This window comes from Mesoplodon bidens, assembly GCF_964165515.1.
Source record: "Mesoplodon bidens genome assembly, chromosome: 7".
In the NCBI taxonomy this organism is placed as follows: Eukaryota; Metazoa; Chordata; class Mammalia; order Artiodactyla; family Ziphiidae; genus Mesoplodon; species Mesoplodon bidens.
The window spans coordinates 13518826-13534715 of NC_138164.1; the positions used below are offsets into that span (position 1 = coordinate 13518826).

General features: G+C 53.9%; 1 protein-coding gene across 3 annotated transcripts; it reads right to left on the reverse strand.

Moving 5' to 3' along the window:
- Positions 1-130: 130 nt before the first annotated feature.
- NLRX1 (NLR family member X1) lies at positions 131-14712 on the reverse strand. Of its 3 annotated transcripts, none has more exons than XM_081240841.1 (10): positions 14622-14712; positions 12824-12951; positions 12189-12258; positions 11631-11719; positions 10464-11083; positions 8887-9702; positions 2674-3269; positions 2345-2431; positions 1303-1554; positions 131-990 (listed from the first exon to the last, which is right to left on the reverse strand). In XM_081240841.1, exons 2-10 carry the CDS (start codon positions 12891-12893, stop codon positions 669-671), a joined length of 2922 nt encoding a protein of 973 aa, XP_081096967.1. In that variant the 5' UTR covers positions 12894-12951; positions 14622-14712; the 3' UTR covers positions 131-668. The 3 variants fall into 3 exon arrangements, with proteins under 3 accessions (XP_081096967.1, XP_081096968.1, XP_081096969.1); XM_081240842.1 differs by lacking the exon at positions 14622-14712 and adding an exon at positions 14526-14618; XM_081240843.1 differs by lacking the exon at positions 14622-14712 and adding an exon at positions 13173-14519.
- Positions 14713-15890: the final 1178 nt, after the last annotated feature.

A 15890-nucleotide genomic window follows, 5' to 3' on the forward strand; every position in this document is an offset into this window, starting at 1 on the left:
GCCACCCTCAGGGCCTCTGAAACTAGTGCCCGAGAAACATCTGCAACAGATTGTGGTCAGTGGTTTAACCAGAATGACCAAGAACAGTACCCTTTCTTGAAAGCAACAGGCAAAAAAGACTCCACAATAGTTGGGAGACACAGCTCTTTAATAGCAGCAAGTCAGCACCCATGCCCCTAGGGGCCACCGAGCTTGGGTACCATTGTGGTGAAGGGGAAACAAGGGTGAGGACACAGCACCAGTGAGAGAGGAAAGTGGCTGCTGGCATCCTGGGTGTCCCAGGGTGTCCCCAGAAAGCATAAAGGCAGGACGCGGAGGCCCTCCAACACATCTGGATGGCAAGGCCCCTGGCAAGGCCGACAAAAGAAGTGTGCCCCCTGGTGGCACAATCCAAGAGGAGATTGGTGGTGGTGCTACAGGACAATGTGGCCACCAAAACGCCACATCTTTCAGTCCTTCTATCCGAAGGGAGGGGAAGCATGCTCCATGACCCTGAAAACTCCAGACCTGGAAGCACTGGTTAGACACGCCCCAGGAGAGCAACTCACACAGCTGTGCCCATTCCTTTGCCTCCAGCCCTGAAGGGATCTTTCTGGAAGCGGTAGTGAAAGCTAGGAGGCCACAGACAGAAGCGGCTTGGGGCCAGGGGACACACTGCTGCCACTGTCTCAACTTCCAGGGCCTCCCAGCTGCTCCAGGAGGGCCCTGACCTCGCCCTCCACTCGAAGCAGCTGGGCTTTGCGCCAAGGATTAAGGGTGGCTCCTCGGTTATCTTCCAGATCCCGCAGCAGAAGCTCCAGGTGGCGCCGGACCCGGCCCCGATCCCAGCTCTTGAGGTTCCGCTGGACTTCACCCAGGATCACTGACCAGTACTCGGACACTGCTGTCCCCTCTGTCAGCGACACCACGACCTGGGCACTGCCCTCAGTGGTGCTCCCCGAGTCCCGCAGGGCCTGGCGGCACTCTGAGCTCAGCTCGTTGAAGTAGAGGCTAGCAGGAGAGAGAACAGTAGATGCTGTTCAGCTCTGAGAAGCAGGGGCATAGGGTGGGTGGACAGAGAGTAAGGGGTCTCATAACTGTTCCCCTGGCTGTGAAATGCAACGGGGTAAGTGTCTGCAATAAACCAGAGATGGAGGGTGGTGGCCGCTGGGAGGCAGGGATGACGCTAGAATTCAGTGGGACCAGGGTCAATAGAAATGGGGCCACTAGGACCCTAGGAGAAATGGTGGTGGAGAATCAGTGCAGGGGAAGGGCCAATCACCAAGGGTCTTTGGGGAGATGGAAGTGGAGGGCAAGACTCACTGCAGCAGCTCCAGGGAAGGGTGTTCCCGGGCAGCCTTGGCTAAGGCCAGGGCCGCTGTGTCGCCAGCACCGTTGTAGGCCACATTCAGCTCCTGTAGCTGCTGGTTACGGTCTAGCTGGGCAGCCAGCAGCTCCAGGCCCTCATCCCCAAGGCCCGTGTGCAGCAGAGACAGGTGTTTCAGCGAGGTGTTTCCCGCCAGCCCCTCCAACAGCAGGGCCACACCCGCCGCCGTCAGCGGGTTGTTGGACAGCCTAGGGCCACAAGCACCCCAAGGTTATGAGGGTCCCTAGCAGATGCCCTGTGCTAAGCACTGCGACTTGGGCCAAAACGGTGCACCACTTGGGGCAGAGACCAGCCTGGACACAGAGAAATGCAGGCCCAGGAAAAGAGCATGCAGAAACGGGGGTGAGGCTCACTGTAGGGGAGGGAGAGTGGGGTGGAAGCCGGCTTCTCCCGCCCCTCCTCCCACCTTCCATTCTCCTTTGGGACTCCCCTCTTCCCTCTCCCCTTCCTCGTCACCATGTCCCTTCTTGCTCCTTTTTTCACCCCCTTCCAGCCCCTGCTTCACCCTCCCTTCCTGCTTCCCCAACCCCCGCTCCCTCCCTCGTCATTCATCTCCCCTTCCCCCAACCCAAAATCAGGAACCCCGCTTCTGGGTTGCTACTAAATCAGTCAACACTGGGAGCATCTATTGAGTGCCCAGCGTCAGGGTCATCCTTGTGAGGCGACAGGGAAAATCCTGGGAGGGAATCAGTGGCGTTGTTACCAGGTAACCAGCCTGGGTGTTATTCCACCCCCACCCCAGGCTGATTTTAGCCACGCAAGAGGCTTTCTTAGCACCAATTTATTGCTGGTGGCATCTTTCCCCCTGCCTGGCTGCTTGTACTAGACGTCGTGGGGTGGGGAGCAGGTCAAGGTCTACACTCCCGCCTTCTTTACTACAGCATGGGTGTGCCTGTTCCAGGCATGTTGGGAGATGGGGAGCTCACCCTTGATCTTAGCTGGCCAGAAGGATGGAGCCCCCCACCCCAGGGCACTCACCGCAGGGTGATAACTTGGCACTGGTCATGCAGCAGCAAGTCTCGGAGGTCCCTGCAGGCCTCGGGGCCCAGGCTGTTGAGTTGTAAGCTGGAGCAGAAGGTGGACAGAGAGGAGGTGAGAAACCAAGGAAGGAGTTCGGCATGGAGCCTGCCCACCCACCGGGCCCCTCCCTTGCCATCCTGCCTCTTGTAGTCCACAGCTGTGTCCCCTTCTGTAGCTCTTGTCACCTCCACCCGCACCAGATTTCACCCCACCCCCTGGTCCTTCCTCACTCCCTTTGCTTTCCCAAGCACCTTCTCCTCCACCCGTGCACGAGGACAGGGCCTCACCCCAGCCTCCGGGCACGCAGGAAGACAGGCCTGAGTGTGCGCAGCCCGGCAGGGTCCAGTTGGCAGGAGGCCAAGTTCACCTCATCCAGGGCATGCCTTCCACTGCCCAGGACAGCTGCCACCACCGAGCACTTGAGGGGTGTCATGCGCACGCCCGCCAGGCTGAGCTGGCGCAGGGAGCCGAGCACCTCGGCGGAGAAGCGCTGATTCTGGAACTCATAGTGGAAGAAGAGGTGGTCAAGGAGCTCCGAGGGGGGCAGCACCTGCCGGCCCAGCTTGCCCAGCTTCTTCTTGATGGCCTGGGCATTCTCCAGGGCATCCAGGGTCTTGATGGGGCAGCCGAGCTGAGCCAGCAGTACCCGGTTATGGGCAGAGAGAAGCCCGCCCATGAACATGGGGAAAAGCTCAAAGACCTCATCCTCTGTGGGCTCGTCCAGGTGGCACCGGGGGCCCTCCACACCCAGGATACTGGCACCCATCTGGTCCAGGACGTCGTCGTTGTAGTAGTCCTCCTCTCGGAACATCTCCAGCACCATGGCCTGGGCCACTGCCTCGCGGCTCTTACCTACCACACGCCCGAACACACGTGGAACCACCTGGAAGGGAAGCAGGGTGAGGGCGCTGCAGCCTACTGCGTGCTGCTTAGCCTTCTGGCCTAAGCTTAAGGTGCAGTCTTCCTGACTGCTCCAGCCTGATGATCTCCCTTAAACTCGAGCACGATTTGTCTGATCATACTCCTCCCCCTGCTGCAGCACCTTCCGTGGCTCCCCACTGCCCATGTGGAATATAAAACTTTGCATAGGGCTTCCCTGGTGGCGCAGTGGTTGAGAGTCCGCCTGCCGATGCAGGGGACACGGGTTCGTGCCCCGGTCTGGGAAGATCCCATGTGCCACGGACCGGCTGGGCCCGTGAGCCATGGCCGCTGAGCCGACGCGTCCGGAGCCTGTGCTCCACAACGGGAGAGGCCACAACAGTGAGAGACCCAAGTACCGCAAAAAAAAAAAAAAAAAAAAACTGCATAATTTGGCCCCAATTTGACCTTTCTGGAGTCACCTCTCAACACTCGTCTCACGTACTCCAGACACTGGGAAATTCTTTCTTTTTCCCAAACACCCCATACATTTTCAAGCCCAAGCATGGCAGGAAGGAGTTAGCATATATTATGCATTCAGCTTGGTACCGGGCTAGGTGGTATAAATACATCATCATCTTTAACATCATCATTGTCATCACAGCAGCGATGACAGATGTTGCTCCTACTGCTTCAGACCCTGCACGATTTGGCCTCGTGAAATAAGATTCATATTTTAAGGAAAGATGAGAAAAATTTAAACATAAAATTTTTCTCTGCCCATTTGGGCCTCCTCCCTCCCCTCCAGTGTGCATTGTGCATCTGCATTATGCATTTAACTAGACCTCCCCAATGGCTGAAATACCCGCTCAATGATAAAGATCAACTTTTCTCCTTCTGGCGCCAGCCATATAACTCCTTAGAAGATAACATTCCTTTCTCAATCCTGTAAGGGGTCACAGTGACCCACCACTCGCCTTGTATATGCAGACATCTTTGGTGAACTTTATGTACAATGCCAATATATCATTTTCCTTAAAGATACAGATTGGTGCAAAACAGACTGCTCAGAGACCTGAGGAGATACTGGGCCTCACCTTGTGGAAGATCTTAGCTTCAATACTTACTTATGATCCTATTAATACTACTAGCTATATTACTTGTATTTGCCTATTTTATAAGATTGTTGTTTCTTGCATTACCAAATGTGTGACTGAGCCTCAGATAAAATTAATGATGATTAGGTGGCTTGAAACAATTGATCAAATATATAGTTCTATAAGATGAATGATTGTAATAGTGTAACTCTAGATAAGGGAAGAAACAACAAGAGGGAACCGTTCCTTGGATCATAACGGACTAGTAAGACAGGGGGTCCAGAGGATTTTGGCTACCGTTAATAGGGTCTAGTCCACTAATAGCACATTGAGTGACCTATCAATGAAATCCTTGCCTGACCTGGGAATGAGCATTCCTAGTGCTGTGGAACAAATTGGTCACGAAATGCCTCCCAAACCTTGGTTGAAACTAAGACTGAAAGGGAAGGGACTGTAAAATAAAGAATGTTGCCCACCACCCAATTCTACAAAGTCAAGTCATTAGCCACTGCAGTCACTGGCTACAATAACCTTGAAAGGAATTCAGGGCGAAGATCAGGATAAGGCACTTCGTGCTTTGGGAAAACTGACAGAACTGGTCCTTAGATATTTCAGGAGAAATTTTTATGAACCCGGATTCTTGCATCTTTCCATACTTAGAAAAGCACTAAAACCATTAACTGAGACGTCTGTTCCTCGTGACTAGGTGCAATCTTCTACTGCGATGTATGTTTGATTACACATACTTCCGTTGCCAAAATCACATATACTGAATACGCTGGCCTCCCTCTTTTTTATTTTTATTGTTATTTTTTTGCGGTACGCGGGCCTCTCACTGTTGTGGCCTCTCCCGTTGCGGAGCACAGGCTCCGGACGGGCAGGATCAGCAGCCATGGCCCACGGGCCCAGCCGCTCCGCCGCATGTGGGATCTTCCCGGACCAGAGCACGAACCCGTGTCCCCTGCATCGGCAGGCGGACTCTCAACCACTGCGCCACCAGGGAAGCCCTGGCCTCCCTCTTTATGTCTTTGAAATAGTTCTCAGAACTCTCTGAGAGACTGTCTCCTGGGTTATAATCCTCAGATTGGCTTGAATTAAAATTTCCATTTCTTTCTTAGATGTGTTAGGGAACCGTTGACTAAAACCACCCGCCTTGGCCAGGCACGATGATGACCACTTGCATGAGTTGTCTCATAACAGGAGGTCCCGATAAGGAACATGGTGGTGCCGTCAAAAACTAGAGAACTCAGGAGGGGCCAAAAAGAGGGAGGAGAGCCAGCCCCATAATATTGTCCTACCAACCTCCCAGAATCCTTCGTGCTGGAATCCATCTTGGCTGAGACACGCGTGCCACCAGGAAGGACCTTGAGTCAGACTAAATAGGGGCCAAGCAAGACGACTGGCCAGAGACAACCCAGAAACTAACCCCATTACCATAAAACCTGAGGCTACAAGCCACGTGGCAGAGCAGCTCTCCTGGGTTCCCTTACACCACTGCTCTCTGTCTGGGTGGCCCTTCCCAATAAAGTCTTTTGATTTGTCAGCACGTGTGTCTCCTCAGACAATTGATTTCCAAGTGTTACACAAGCACTCGCTCTCAGGGACTTCTCTGGTGGTGCAGTGGTTAAGAATCCACCTGCTAATGCAGGGGACATGGGTTCAAGCCCTGGTCCGGGAAGATCCCACATGCTACAGGGCAACTAAGCCCATGCACCACAACTACTTGAGCCTGCGCTCTAGAGCCCACGAGCCACAACTACTGAAGCCCGCGCGCCTAGAGCCCGTGCTCCACAACAAGAGAAGCCACCGCAATGAGAAGCCCACTGCACCGCAATGAAGAGTAGCCCCCGCTCACTGCAACTAGAGAAAGCCCGCACACAGCAACAAAGACCCAATGCAGCCAAAATAAATAAATAAATAAATTTATTTTAAAAAAGAAAAAGAGCTCGCTCTCAGGCCCTGGAAGGGGTCCCCCTTCTGGCAACAGATGGACTATTGATCAATTTTTCATTGACAGGCCCCTGTCAACCATGGCGCCTTCATGACAGCCTCTCACCCTCACTCACTCTGCTCCTGTCCTCTCGGCTTCTCTCTCTCTCTTTTTTGTTTTTTGTTTTTTGACAGTGCCAAGATAGTTCCTCCTTCAAAGCTGTGCCCTCTTCCTGGAGTGTTCCCCCCCACACACCCAGTTCTTCTGGCTAATCCTCCAGGGATCAGATTAAAAGCCCTTCCTGCAGAGAGGCTTTACTTATCCCCCCAAACCAGGTCCCCCCTCCCCCTTACATACTTCCATAGCACCTGGAACTTTGCTTTCCAGGCACTTCCCAGAATTTTTAATCACATAGTTACGTTGACATGTTTATGTTGAGACTGTATGATCAGAAAAGGCAGAAACCTGGCGTTCTGTTGCTTTTTCCTCCGAATCTAACACATTGCCTGGCACACAGCAGGCACTCAAATATTTGTTGAAGAACTGAATGTTTGTGAGGTTGGCGACATCAGCTGCCATCCTTGCAATGGTTCTGAAAGGAAAGGAGAGGTCCATTCCTCTGGCAAGAGCCACCAGGTTGTTTTGTGGCACCTCCTCTCATGTGTTTTCTTTACTTTTTACAGGCGAGGTTCCCACCATGGAGGTTATAGTGCCCCTCCCCCAACAAGCATCTGGAGACAAGACACAAAAACTGTCACTCTGGGAAAATGAATCAATAGGCTCATGAAGAAACAGATGGGACCCATCCTCTGCTAGGCAACCCTCCCTCCGAGAGGGCTTGGGGGTGTGGTGCCCCCTTAAGTAACTGAGTGGCTTTCTGAATCCTGTCAGGAGACCACAGCCTCTCACTGCAATCCAGATGAGGCAAGCACATCCTCAACGGGGTGGGTGGCCTCAGCAGTGGCCATTACCTCCTTGCCTGAGGCAGTGGTGTAAGAAGGGATGGGCTGCCTGAGACTGTTTTTCTGTTTAACTAACAAATAGCGCTTACTATGTGCCAGGTCCTGCAGATGAAGACATTTAATCCTCATATTGGGCCAATGATATAAATTCTATCATTATCTAATATTATTCATTTAACAGATAAGGACCTTGGGGCACAGAGAGGTTAAGTAACTTGTACAAGGTCACACAGCTAGTAAGTGGAAGAGCCTGGATGTGAACCAGGTAGCTGCGTTACAGAATCCCTGTTTTTAACCCTGAGGCTTTGCTGCCTATAAAAAGGAAAACTTGTTAAAATGTTGTCAGGCTCACCAGGGCTCTGCTTCCCCAAGACCGATTACTGAAACATTTCTAGAGCGGACCAGGGTTACCTAGCAAGGCGCCATAGCTTCCTAGAAATATCCATAGTACATCAATTAAGCTTGGCAGAAAGAGCACAGGATTCAGAACCACAAAACCTGCACTCAGATTCCAGTTATTCTCCTTACTATCTGAGTGACCTTGGTCAAGTCACTTAGCCTCTGTGAGCTCCAGTTTCCTCATCTATAAAAGGGATCATAGGGCTTTCCCTGGTGGTGCAGTGGTTAAGAACCCGCCTGCCATGCCAACGCAGGAGACATGGGTTTGAGCCCTGGTCCGGGAAGATCCCACATGCCACAGAGCAACTAAGCCCGTGCGCCACAACTACTGAGCCTGTGTTCTAGAGCCCAAGAGCCACAACTACTGAGCCCACGTGCCACATCTACTGAAGCCCGTGTACCTAGAGCCCGTGCTCCGCAACAAGAGAAGCCAGCGGAACAAGCAGTCCAAGCACCACAACAAAGAGTAACCCCACCTCGCCACAACTAGAGAAAAGCCCACGCACAGCAACAAAGACCCAATGCAGCCAAAAATAAATAAATAAATAAATAAATAAATATTTTTAAAAAAGGGATCATAATTATATTTCATTTACAAGGCACCTGGCAGACATCTGCCGAGAGTGGCTACATCTTCCCATCAAAAACTTAGTACATCCGCCCTGCTCACAGCACAGTCCTCAGGCCTGTAATTTGGTTTCTGGAGCAGACCTGCACCCAGGACCGACTGTCCTAAGCCAATTACCAATGCCATTTATCCTCCTGGTATAAATGAATAAAATGGTATCTGCTTTATAAACCTGTCTCTGGTGATTAAGTTAGGAAGAGACATCACTCCCAGAGTCTAATCACCTCTGAGGAACAGATACAATTGGGTTTCTGGACCTGCAAAGCACAGGACAGACCCTGGACAGTAGTGACCCCTGCCGCCCAGCAACAAAGACTAGGAGGAGAGAGGCAAAAAAACAAAAACAAACAAAAACAAACAAACAAACAAAAACCTATCATTAGAGTTATGGGATTGTTATGAAAGTCCCTGCACCCTTAGATTCCCCTCCAAGCCTTCCCCAGCCTGTGGCTTCTCTCTCCCCCTTCCTTATGCCCCATTCCCACTAAAAGCCACATTGCCCAAATCTGAAACAGAGCCAAGAAGAGGATTCACAGTCATGCAGGAAGAAGCAGTTTCCTTCTGGGGAGGAGCCAGGGTGAACGAGGAGGATGGGGGCCGGCAGCCTGGGATCCTAGGGCTGTTACCTTGAGCAGGTTGAAGAGCAGGGGCAGGGCCCGCAGGGGCAGCAACTTGGCCATGATGCCCAGGACCAGGCTGACATCCTCCCCGACACGGCCCATGAGCTCGGCCACCTCCTTGCCCACTCGCTGCAGAGTCGTCTTCCGCAAGCCCAGCACAATGTAGAGGGCAGCCAGGTATTCCTGCATGGCGGGCACAGTGAACACGAAGGTACCCAGGTGCCCTGGCTCAACGCACGGGGCCAGAAAAAACCTCAGGGCATCCCGGCGGAACACATGCAGCAGCTGAAACCCCTCTTCCGTCCGGATGCCAGCTTCCAGGCAGCCACGGACATCCTCTTCAGAGAAGTACGTCTTGCGGGAGGACACCCCCTCGTAGGCCAACTTGCCCATGGTTCGGGCTGCATAGGCCATCAGGGACAACTTGGAAGGGTCAGTGCTGTCCAGCATCTCCCCACTGAAGTTTAGATGCAGGAAGCTGGTGTAGATGCTCGTGAGGGTCTGGCCAGCTGGTGTGGGAGCGTGCAGGAAGTGCAGGGTGGCACAGACAAGCCAGCAATAGGAGGGCAGGAAGCAGGCAGCGGCGATCTGGTGGTGCCCCTCCAGGTTCCGAGAGAGCATCTGCACCAGGTGGTCACGCTGAGCCGGCGTGACTGAGACCCCCCCAGCTCCGTGCCCGCAGTCTGGCTGGTTGAAGCGGAGCTGAAAGTAGAGCTTCTGTAGGTTGGTATCGGAGAAGCCACAGATCTCGCCATAGCGGCCCACATACTTGCTGGGGATGCGGCCGATGGCAGAGGGCCGGGTGGTCACCAGAATGCTGGCCTGGGAAGAGCATGGTTGAGAGTTAAGAAAGACCCTTGTGGGCTTCCCTCGTGGTGCAGTGGTTAAGAATCCGCCTGCCAATTCAGGGGACACGGTTCGAGCCCTGGTCCGGGAAGATCCCACATGCTGCGGAGCAAGTAAGCCCGTGAGTCACAACTACTGAGCCTGTGCTCTAGAGCCCGCGATCCACAACTACTAAGCCCATGTGCCGCAACTACTGAAGCCTGTGTGCCTAGAGCCCGTCCTCTGCAACGAGAAGCCACCGCAATGAGAAGCCCGCGCACTGCAACGAAGAGCAGCCCCCACTCGCCGCAACTTGAGAAACCCGTGCACAGCAACGAAGACCCAACGCAGCCAAAAATAAATAAGATAAACAAATTTATAAAAAAAAAAAAAAAAGACCCTCGTGTCCTGATTGCCTCACTTGCCAGGGAGTCCCTGAAGACTGAGTGTTCAAGGATGAAGATAATGATGACCACGGTAATTATAACTCACACTTACTGAGCACCCACTATGATCCAGGGCACTGTGCTAAGCACTTCAGATGCAGTATCTCATTTGTTCAGTACAACTCAAGGAGAGAAGGAAACAGAAGCCTGGAGGAGTTACTGACTTGCTCAGTCCCACAGCTTGGAAGTGCGGGGGCAGGATTTGAACTAACCCAGAGCCTACGTTCCTACCCATTAAACATGCAGACTCAGGACATGAAAATCCTGAGGGGGCAAATTGGGGACAGTGGAGGTAGAGCAGGGTGCACTCACCTCGGGCAACATGTATTTGCGTAGCAGGTTGACGATGATGGCAGCTGGCGCCTCTGGCTCCTCCGGGTCACTGCAAAGCCCTGTGCCCGCCAACCGGAAATCAAGGTTGAGGTGCTCCAAGCCGTGGAGCACAAAGAGCAGGCAGGAACCAGCAGCGGCCATCAGAGGCAGAATCTCCTTCAGGGGTGCGTAGCGCTGGGCCACAAGTTGGCACAAGGAGACTGGCTCAGGGCCCAGGGATGACAGGTCCTCGCAGGAGAAGGGGATCAGCAGCTTGAAGGTTGGCAGCCGCCCGTAACACCAGTCCAGGACCATCTTGCGCACCAGCGTGCTCTTGCCTGTGCCCACTGTCCCGTAGAGCACCACTGTCTGCACGCGGCACCCACAGGCATCTGGGTCAAAGAGCTGAGACAGGGCCAGCGGGGGGAGCCCAGCAGAGGGTGGCTGATGCTCCAGGGCCAGCTCAGCCAGTGAGCGAAGCAGCTCATCAGGGGTGCTCTCGCGGATCACAGGGTCTACGTGGACCGTGTCTAGTGCAAAGGTTGGGCCGAACTGGCGCTCTTCCTTGGGCAGCCGGCTGAACCACTCGGCCAGGTTCTGGCGGTGCCGCTGGATAGCTTCTGGATGGGAAGGCAAAGGGAATATGTCAGGGAGAGGGGCTGAGAAATGCAGGAGCTTAAGGAGGTGGTAGGGTCAGGTTGTGGAGTCAAGACACAACGCCAGGAGATGCCAGGACCCAGAATGGTGCTGGACACACAGGACTCCCTCAGACTGTCCAGAAAGTTTGGACCCCTGTGGCAGAAAGTGGGAAGCCATGGAACGAGTGAGGGTGAGTCTGGGCTGACTGGCTGTATGATTATCTATGTGTGATCTTCACCTGACAGCTAGAGGCAGTGTGTTGAAGGCAGGGATGTTATATTCCCTCCAGTGCTTTGTACATCGTAAGTGTGCACTGCATGAATGTTGCAGGAAGGGATACATGGACAGATGGATAATGGGGCCAGGGAGAGTGGGTCCACTAATGGCCGATTGTAATGGATCCTCTCTACCTCCTTCCTGCTTGTTTCTCTCTCCAAGCCCTTCTTCCCCACGCTCCCTGAACCGACCCCCGCACGGGGAGCCCAGCAGCCCCTCTCCTCAGGCTGACTGAGGAGCCAGTCCCTTTACCAGCTGCAGCGATGCCCTGGAACAACTGTCCGTGCCTCCCTGATGGGGGACCACTGCCCGCTGAGCTTCCGTGATGGCGTGTAAAGGCCCTGTGAGCAAGGAAAAGGGATGAGCTGGGGCTTGGCTGTTGGGCTCAGGCTCTGCACAGGCTCAGAGTCCAGGCCTGCCTGGACTGATGAACTTCTGGCTTCCTGAGATCCAGGCCTGACTCTGGACAGCTAAGTCCAGAGCCTCATCTGACTCTCATACCCTTCCCAGGGCCTGAGGTCTTGCCCCTACCCCTCCAGTCCCCCACTGCTGACTGCCTGCCTGGAACTCAGACTGACCACTACCAGACTCCACCCACTTCCCACCGGTCCTCCCTCTGGTTGACCACTGTGACTTGTACTATGGATGATATAAGCTAACTTCCCCTTAGGCCTGGTAGCGGAGTCTGTACCCTCTCCAGCCCGGAAGACCAACTCCCCCCAGGAGATCAAGCTCTCTCCAAGTCCTGACCCTTCCCAGGCTACTCTGCTGTGCCCAGATGTGTCCTAAGGTATGACACTGAGGCCTCACCTAGGGGGCCCAAGGGGGCGCTCCCCTTTAAGGGGCCAACTCCAGTGGATCAGGAAGGGGATATGTTCACCTACAGAGAGAAAGCAGAAGGAAGAAACAGCATCCAGAATTCACCCACATTAGCTCAACAATACACAGACCCCACATCTACATCAAATCCCCATCATTTGCTCTCATAGCATCATGTACTGCCCCTTTGTAGCAGTTATTATGAAATTTTATATTTCATTATGTAATTATTTGATTAACATTCATTCACACACTCACCCCCATTCCTCCATGAGAGCAGGGATCACATCTGTTTTGGTTCACAAGTACCTACTTAGAACTTAGCATGGGGTCTGGCACATAGCAGGCACTCAATGAATATTCATTGAAGGCAAAATGAAATCAGACAAGTGTTCCTGGACTTATGTAGCTACAGGGACTCTCAAAGATCATCTAGTCTGACTCCCTTAGTTTAGGATGGGAAAAAGGAAACTCAGGGAGGTACGGTGACTTGCCCAAGGCCAACAGCTAGTAAATCACAGAGCTGGGACTAGCATGCCTGGTGTCTGGATCCCTTCTCTCTTGGAGGTGCCATCTGGACTCTGGAAAGGGAGAAGTGGCAACAGAAACCCCTGCTTCCTGCTCACCTGCTGGCTGGAGTACTCTTCCCAGACCAGGGCCCCAAGAGGCCCTAGGCAAATGGCAGCCCCACCTCATGGCAGGAGAGAAGGTCAGGGCCTGGGGGACTGAGCACACCACCTTCTATCCTGTTCCGCTGCAGGAAGAATGGTGTGAATGGACCCCACACACCCCCACTTTCCCACCCCACCTCTCATGCAGGCCAAGGGAGGCCCTTCCTCCTCAGGAGAACATCAGCCTTTCCTTAAATGCCAGCATCGCCGAAGCCCTGGCCTGGCTTTCAGACCTCTCTCCTCTACATTCCCCACCTGAGTGATCCTACCACCCACTGGTTCTCCCCTGAGGCTTCACGATCACCTTTCTCCCGAATTCCAGCCTAGTGAGCTGTTTTATTTAGGTGTCCTTTTCTTTGTTTGGCTGCCAGCAAGCTCCTATGAGTCCTGTGTTCATTTTCAGTGGCTTTTCTGAGCCAACGTTTTCCAGTAACAATCATCCACTCTCCTCTGAAGTTTTTCCCTAGCTATCAGGTCCTTTTAGCTGAGTTTTAATGGTTTGATCATTTTATCTTCTCTGTGACTTTTATGTAACCTGCCTTTGAGGCTGACATACATTATAGATAAGTGAATGAATGACTTCCTATTTGATATCTCCATATGGACATCCTGCCAATGCTTCAAGCCGCACCTCGCAGGACTGAACTCAGCATCCCTCCTCCCCTTCCAGTTACTTTATTGCAAATCTTCCCAATCACATGATTTCTACTCGAAATCTGACCTCTTTGTCTTCAAATCCTTCCCCCCTCCTTCACACAATGGAAACAGCCCTGCCGGTTCCTCATCGCAGTACTTTGCCAGCCTGTTCCTATTGCATAATCCTTACCACCCTGTGCTAACTTAGACCCTCCACCTCCTTACTGGCCTCTGCCTTCAGCCTCATTCCATTCCCATCCCTGATCCCAGACACCAATCGCCTTCCTAAAATCCTAGGTTATGTAGCGTCCAAACACCTGGCCCACACCAGCTATTTTCCTGAGTTTCCCCCTGACTCGTACCTCACCGGCCAGGCTTACTGAATTCTTGCTCCCACTTTCCTAACTTTGTTCATACTCTTTCATCAGCTTGGAATGACCTTTCTCCCCTGTCAGAGTCCTACCCAATCCTTTCAGAACCTGCTCAAAGGTCCTCTCTCCTGGGAAGTCTTTCCTGATCCCTCTGAGCTCCCTTAAATGAAGCATACAGCTATCTGGCACCTGGTCTCCACTGAGATGTGACTCCTTAAGGGCAGAGCACACTTGGGGAGAATTGGGTGCATTGGGCCCTATTACCAGCAGGGCCAACCAGTGGAGGCGAAGCCTGGGGCTCAAACCAGGAGTCCCGGGGTCGGGGTCGGGGTGGGGGGAGTATAGAAGGGTTAAGAGAAGGCCCTGGAAGGCCGAAAAAGCTTGGGGAAACTAGCTCAGTGGGATAAAATCAGTTGCAGGGCCTCTGACTCAAGATGGGACTGGCGGTGGGGTTGGGGGTAGGGAGGCCAGTTGTCGGAAGATCACCGCTGGTCTCCAGGGCCGTGAGAAAAGGAGAGGGCACAGCAGGAAAGGTACGGGCGGGGTCTGTGCTCGCACAGGTCCAGAGCTCCTCCTCTTAAACTGGGTCCCAGCTTTCCTAGTTCTAGTTGGTTTCAGAGCCCAAGAGTAAAGCCCGCCTGAATGCCCACCTCTCAGAGCACCGGCTGCATCCCACGCATCCCCAGCCGCCAGCTCCTAGCGGCACTAGCCCAGCACCGCCCCGCCCCTGCTACTTAGACCTTTACCGCCGCTGCCCAGGCCCGGGAGCCGGTCGCCGCCAGAGTCTCCCTCTTGCTCCCAGAGGCCCCGGCGCGCGCGGCGCTTCCTGCACGCCCCGCCCGCCTGCGCGGAGCCCTGCCAACCCTGGCATCCGGCCCGGCGGCGGGCAAGCGCGAGCACGAGCCCAGGCGCTCCGGGCCGCCGGCTCCTGGGAGGAGGGAGACGGCGAGAGGGGCTAGTGTCCCGGAGAGCAGGCCCGAGGCGGGGACTTCTTCCCCATCTGTCTCTCCTCCCCCCACCCTCAGTGGTACAGCCCTCCATCCAGGCGGGCCCTGCCTCGGAGACTGCCCTCTGCAGGTCACTAAGCGCCAATTCCATCCCATTACTCACCACCTCCCAGGCAGGGCTTCTTGTTATGCCCATTTTACAGATGCAGGAACTGCAGCTCAGAAGGGTGAAATGACTTGCGCAGGTTGACCCAACTAGGAAGGGGAAGAGCCAGAACAAGAATCCGGGGCCTGGGTCTTCCTACCTCACCCCCGGACCTTCCCGAGGCGACCCCCATCCCCCATCCCCCACCCCCATCCCCAGGGCATTCTTCCCTCTGGGCCTCTTCACCGCTTCAGGCTGCCTCCTTACAGAGATCTGAGTCAAGGTCTTCTTGGGTCCTCCCTCTGTACCCGGCTCTCTTCAGACCCCACACCTCTGTGTATGGCTTCTGGTCATTTGGGTCAAGGCAGGCAGAAGAATGGGGCTGATGGACAGCTCCCACCTCAACCTGCTCCTCTTGTCTAGCACCCAACCATAGCCTGGCCCTGGGGCTTCCTGGTCCTCAAAGCCCTCAGCCTCATCCCTGTGCTTCCATACCGGGCACACCCAGGGCCCACGTAACCGATGGAGGAGCCTCCCACGACCCACAGCCAGGGCATGCCTCCACATGCAAACACAGGTTGCACTGAATGGAGGTGTACAGTCGGGAACTGGTAGAGAGGCGCCTTGGACAGGGCTGAGAAGAGGGCTTTATGATCTCTACCCTCCGTCCAGACTGAGGACAGTGTGGATATTTCACTTATACATGTAAACATCTGTTCTTTCAATGAACACGTGGTATTGGGCTAGTATCGAGCAACCAGAACAAGGTGAACAGGGACCAGACCATAGCAGCTCCCCTCCAGGGGGCCCAAATGATGGTACTTCAGAGGGAGATGGAAGCTTTAGGAAAGCCTGGGAGAGGAAGTTACTAACTGCCTCTGGCACAGGAGGTGACATTTGAACTAGATCTTAAAAAATAAGCT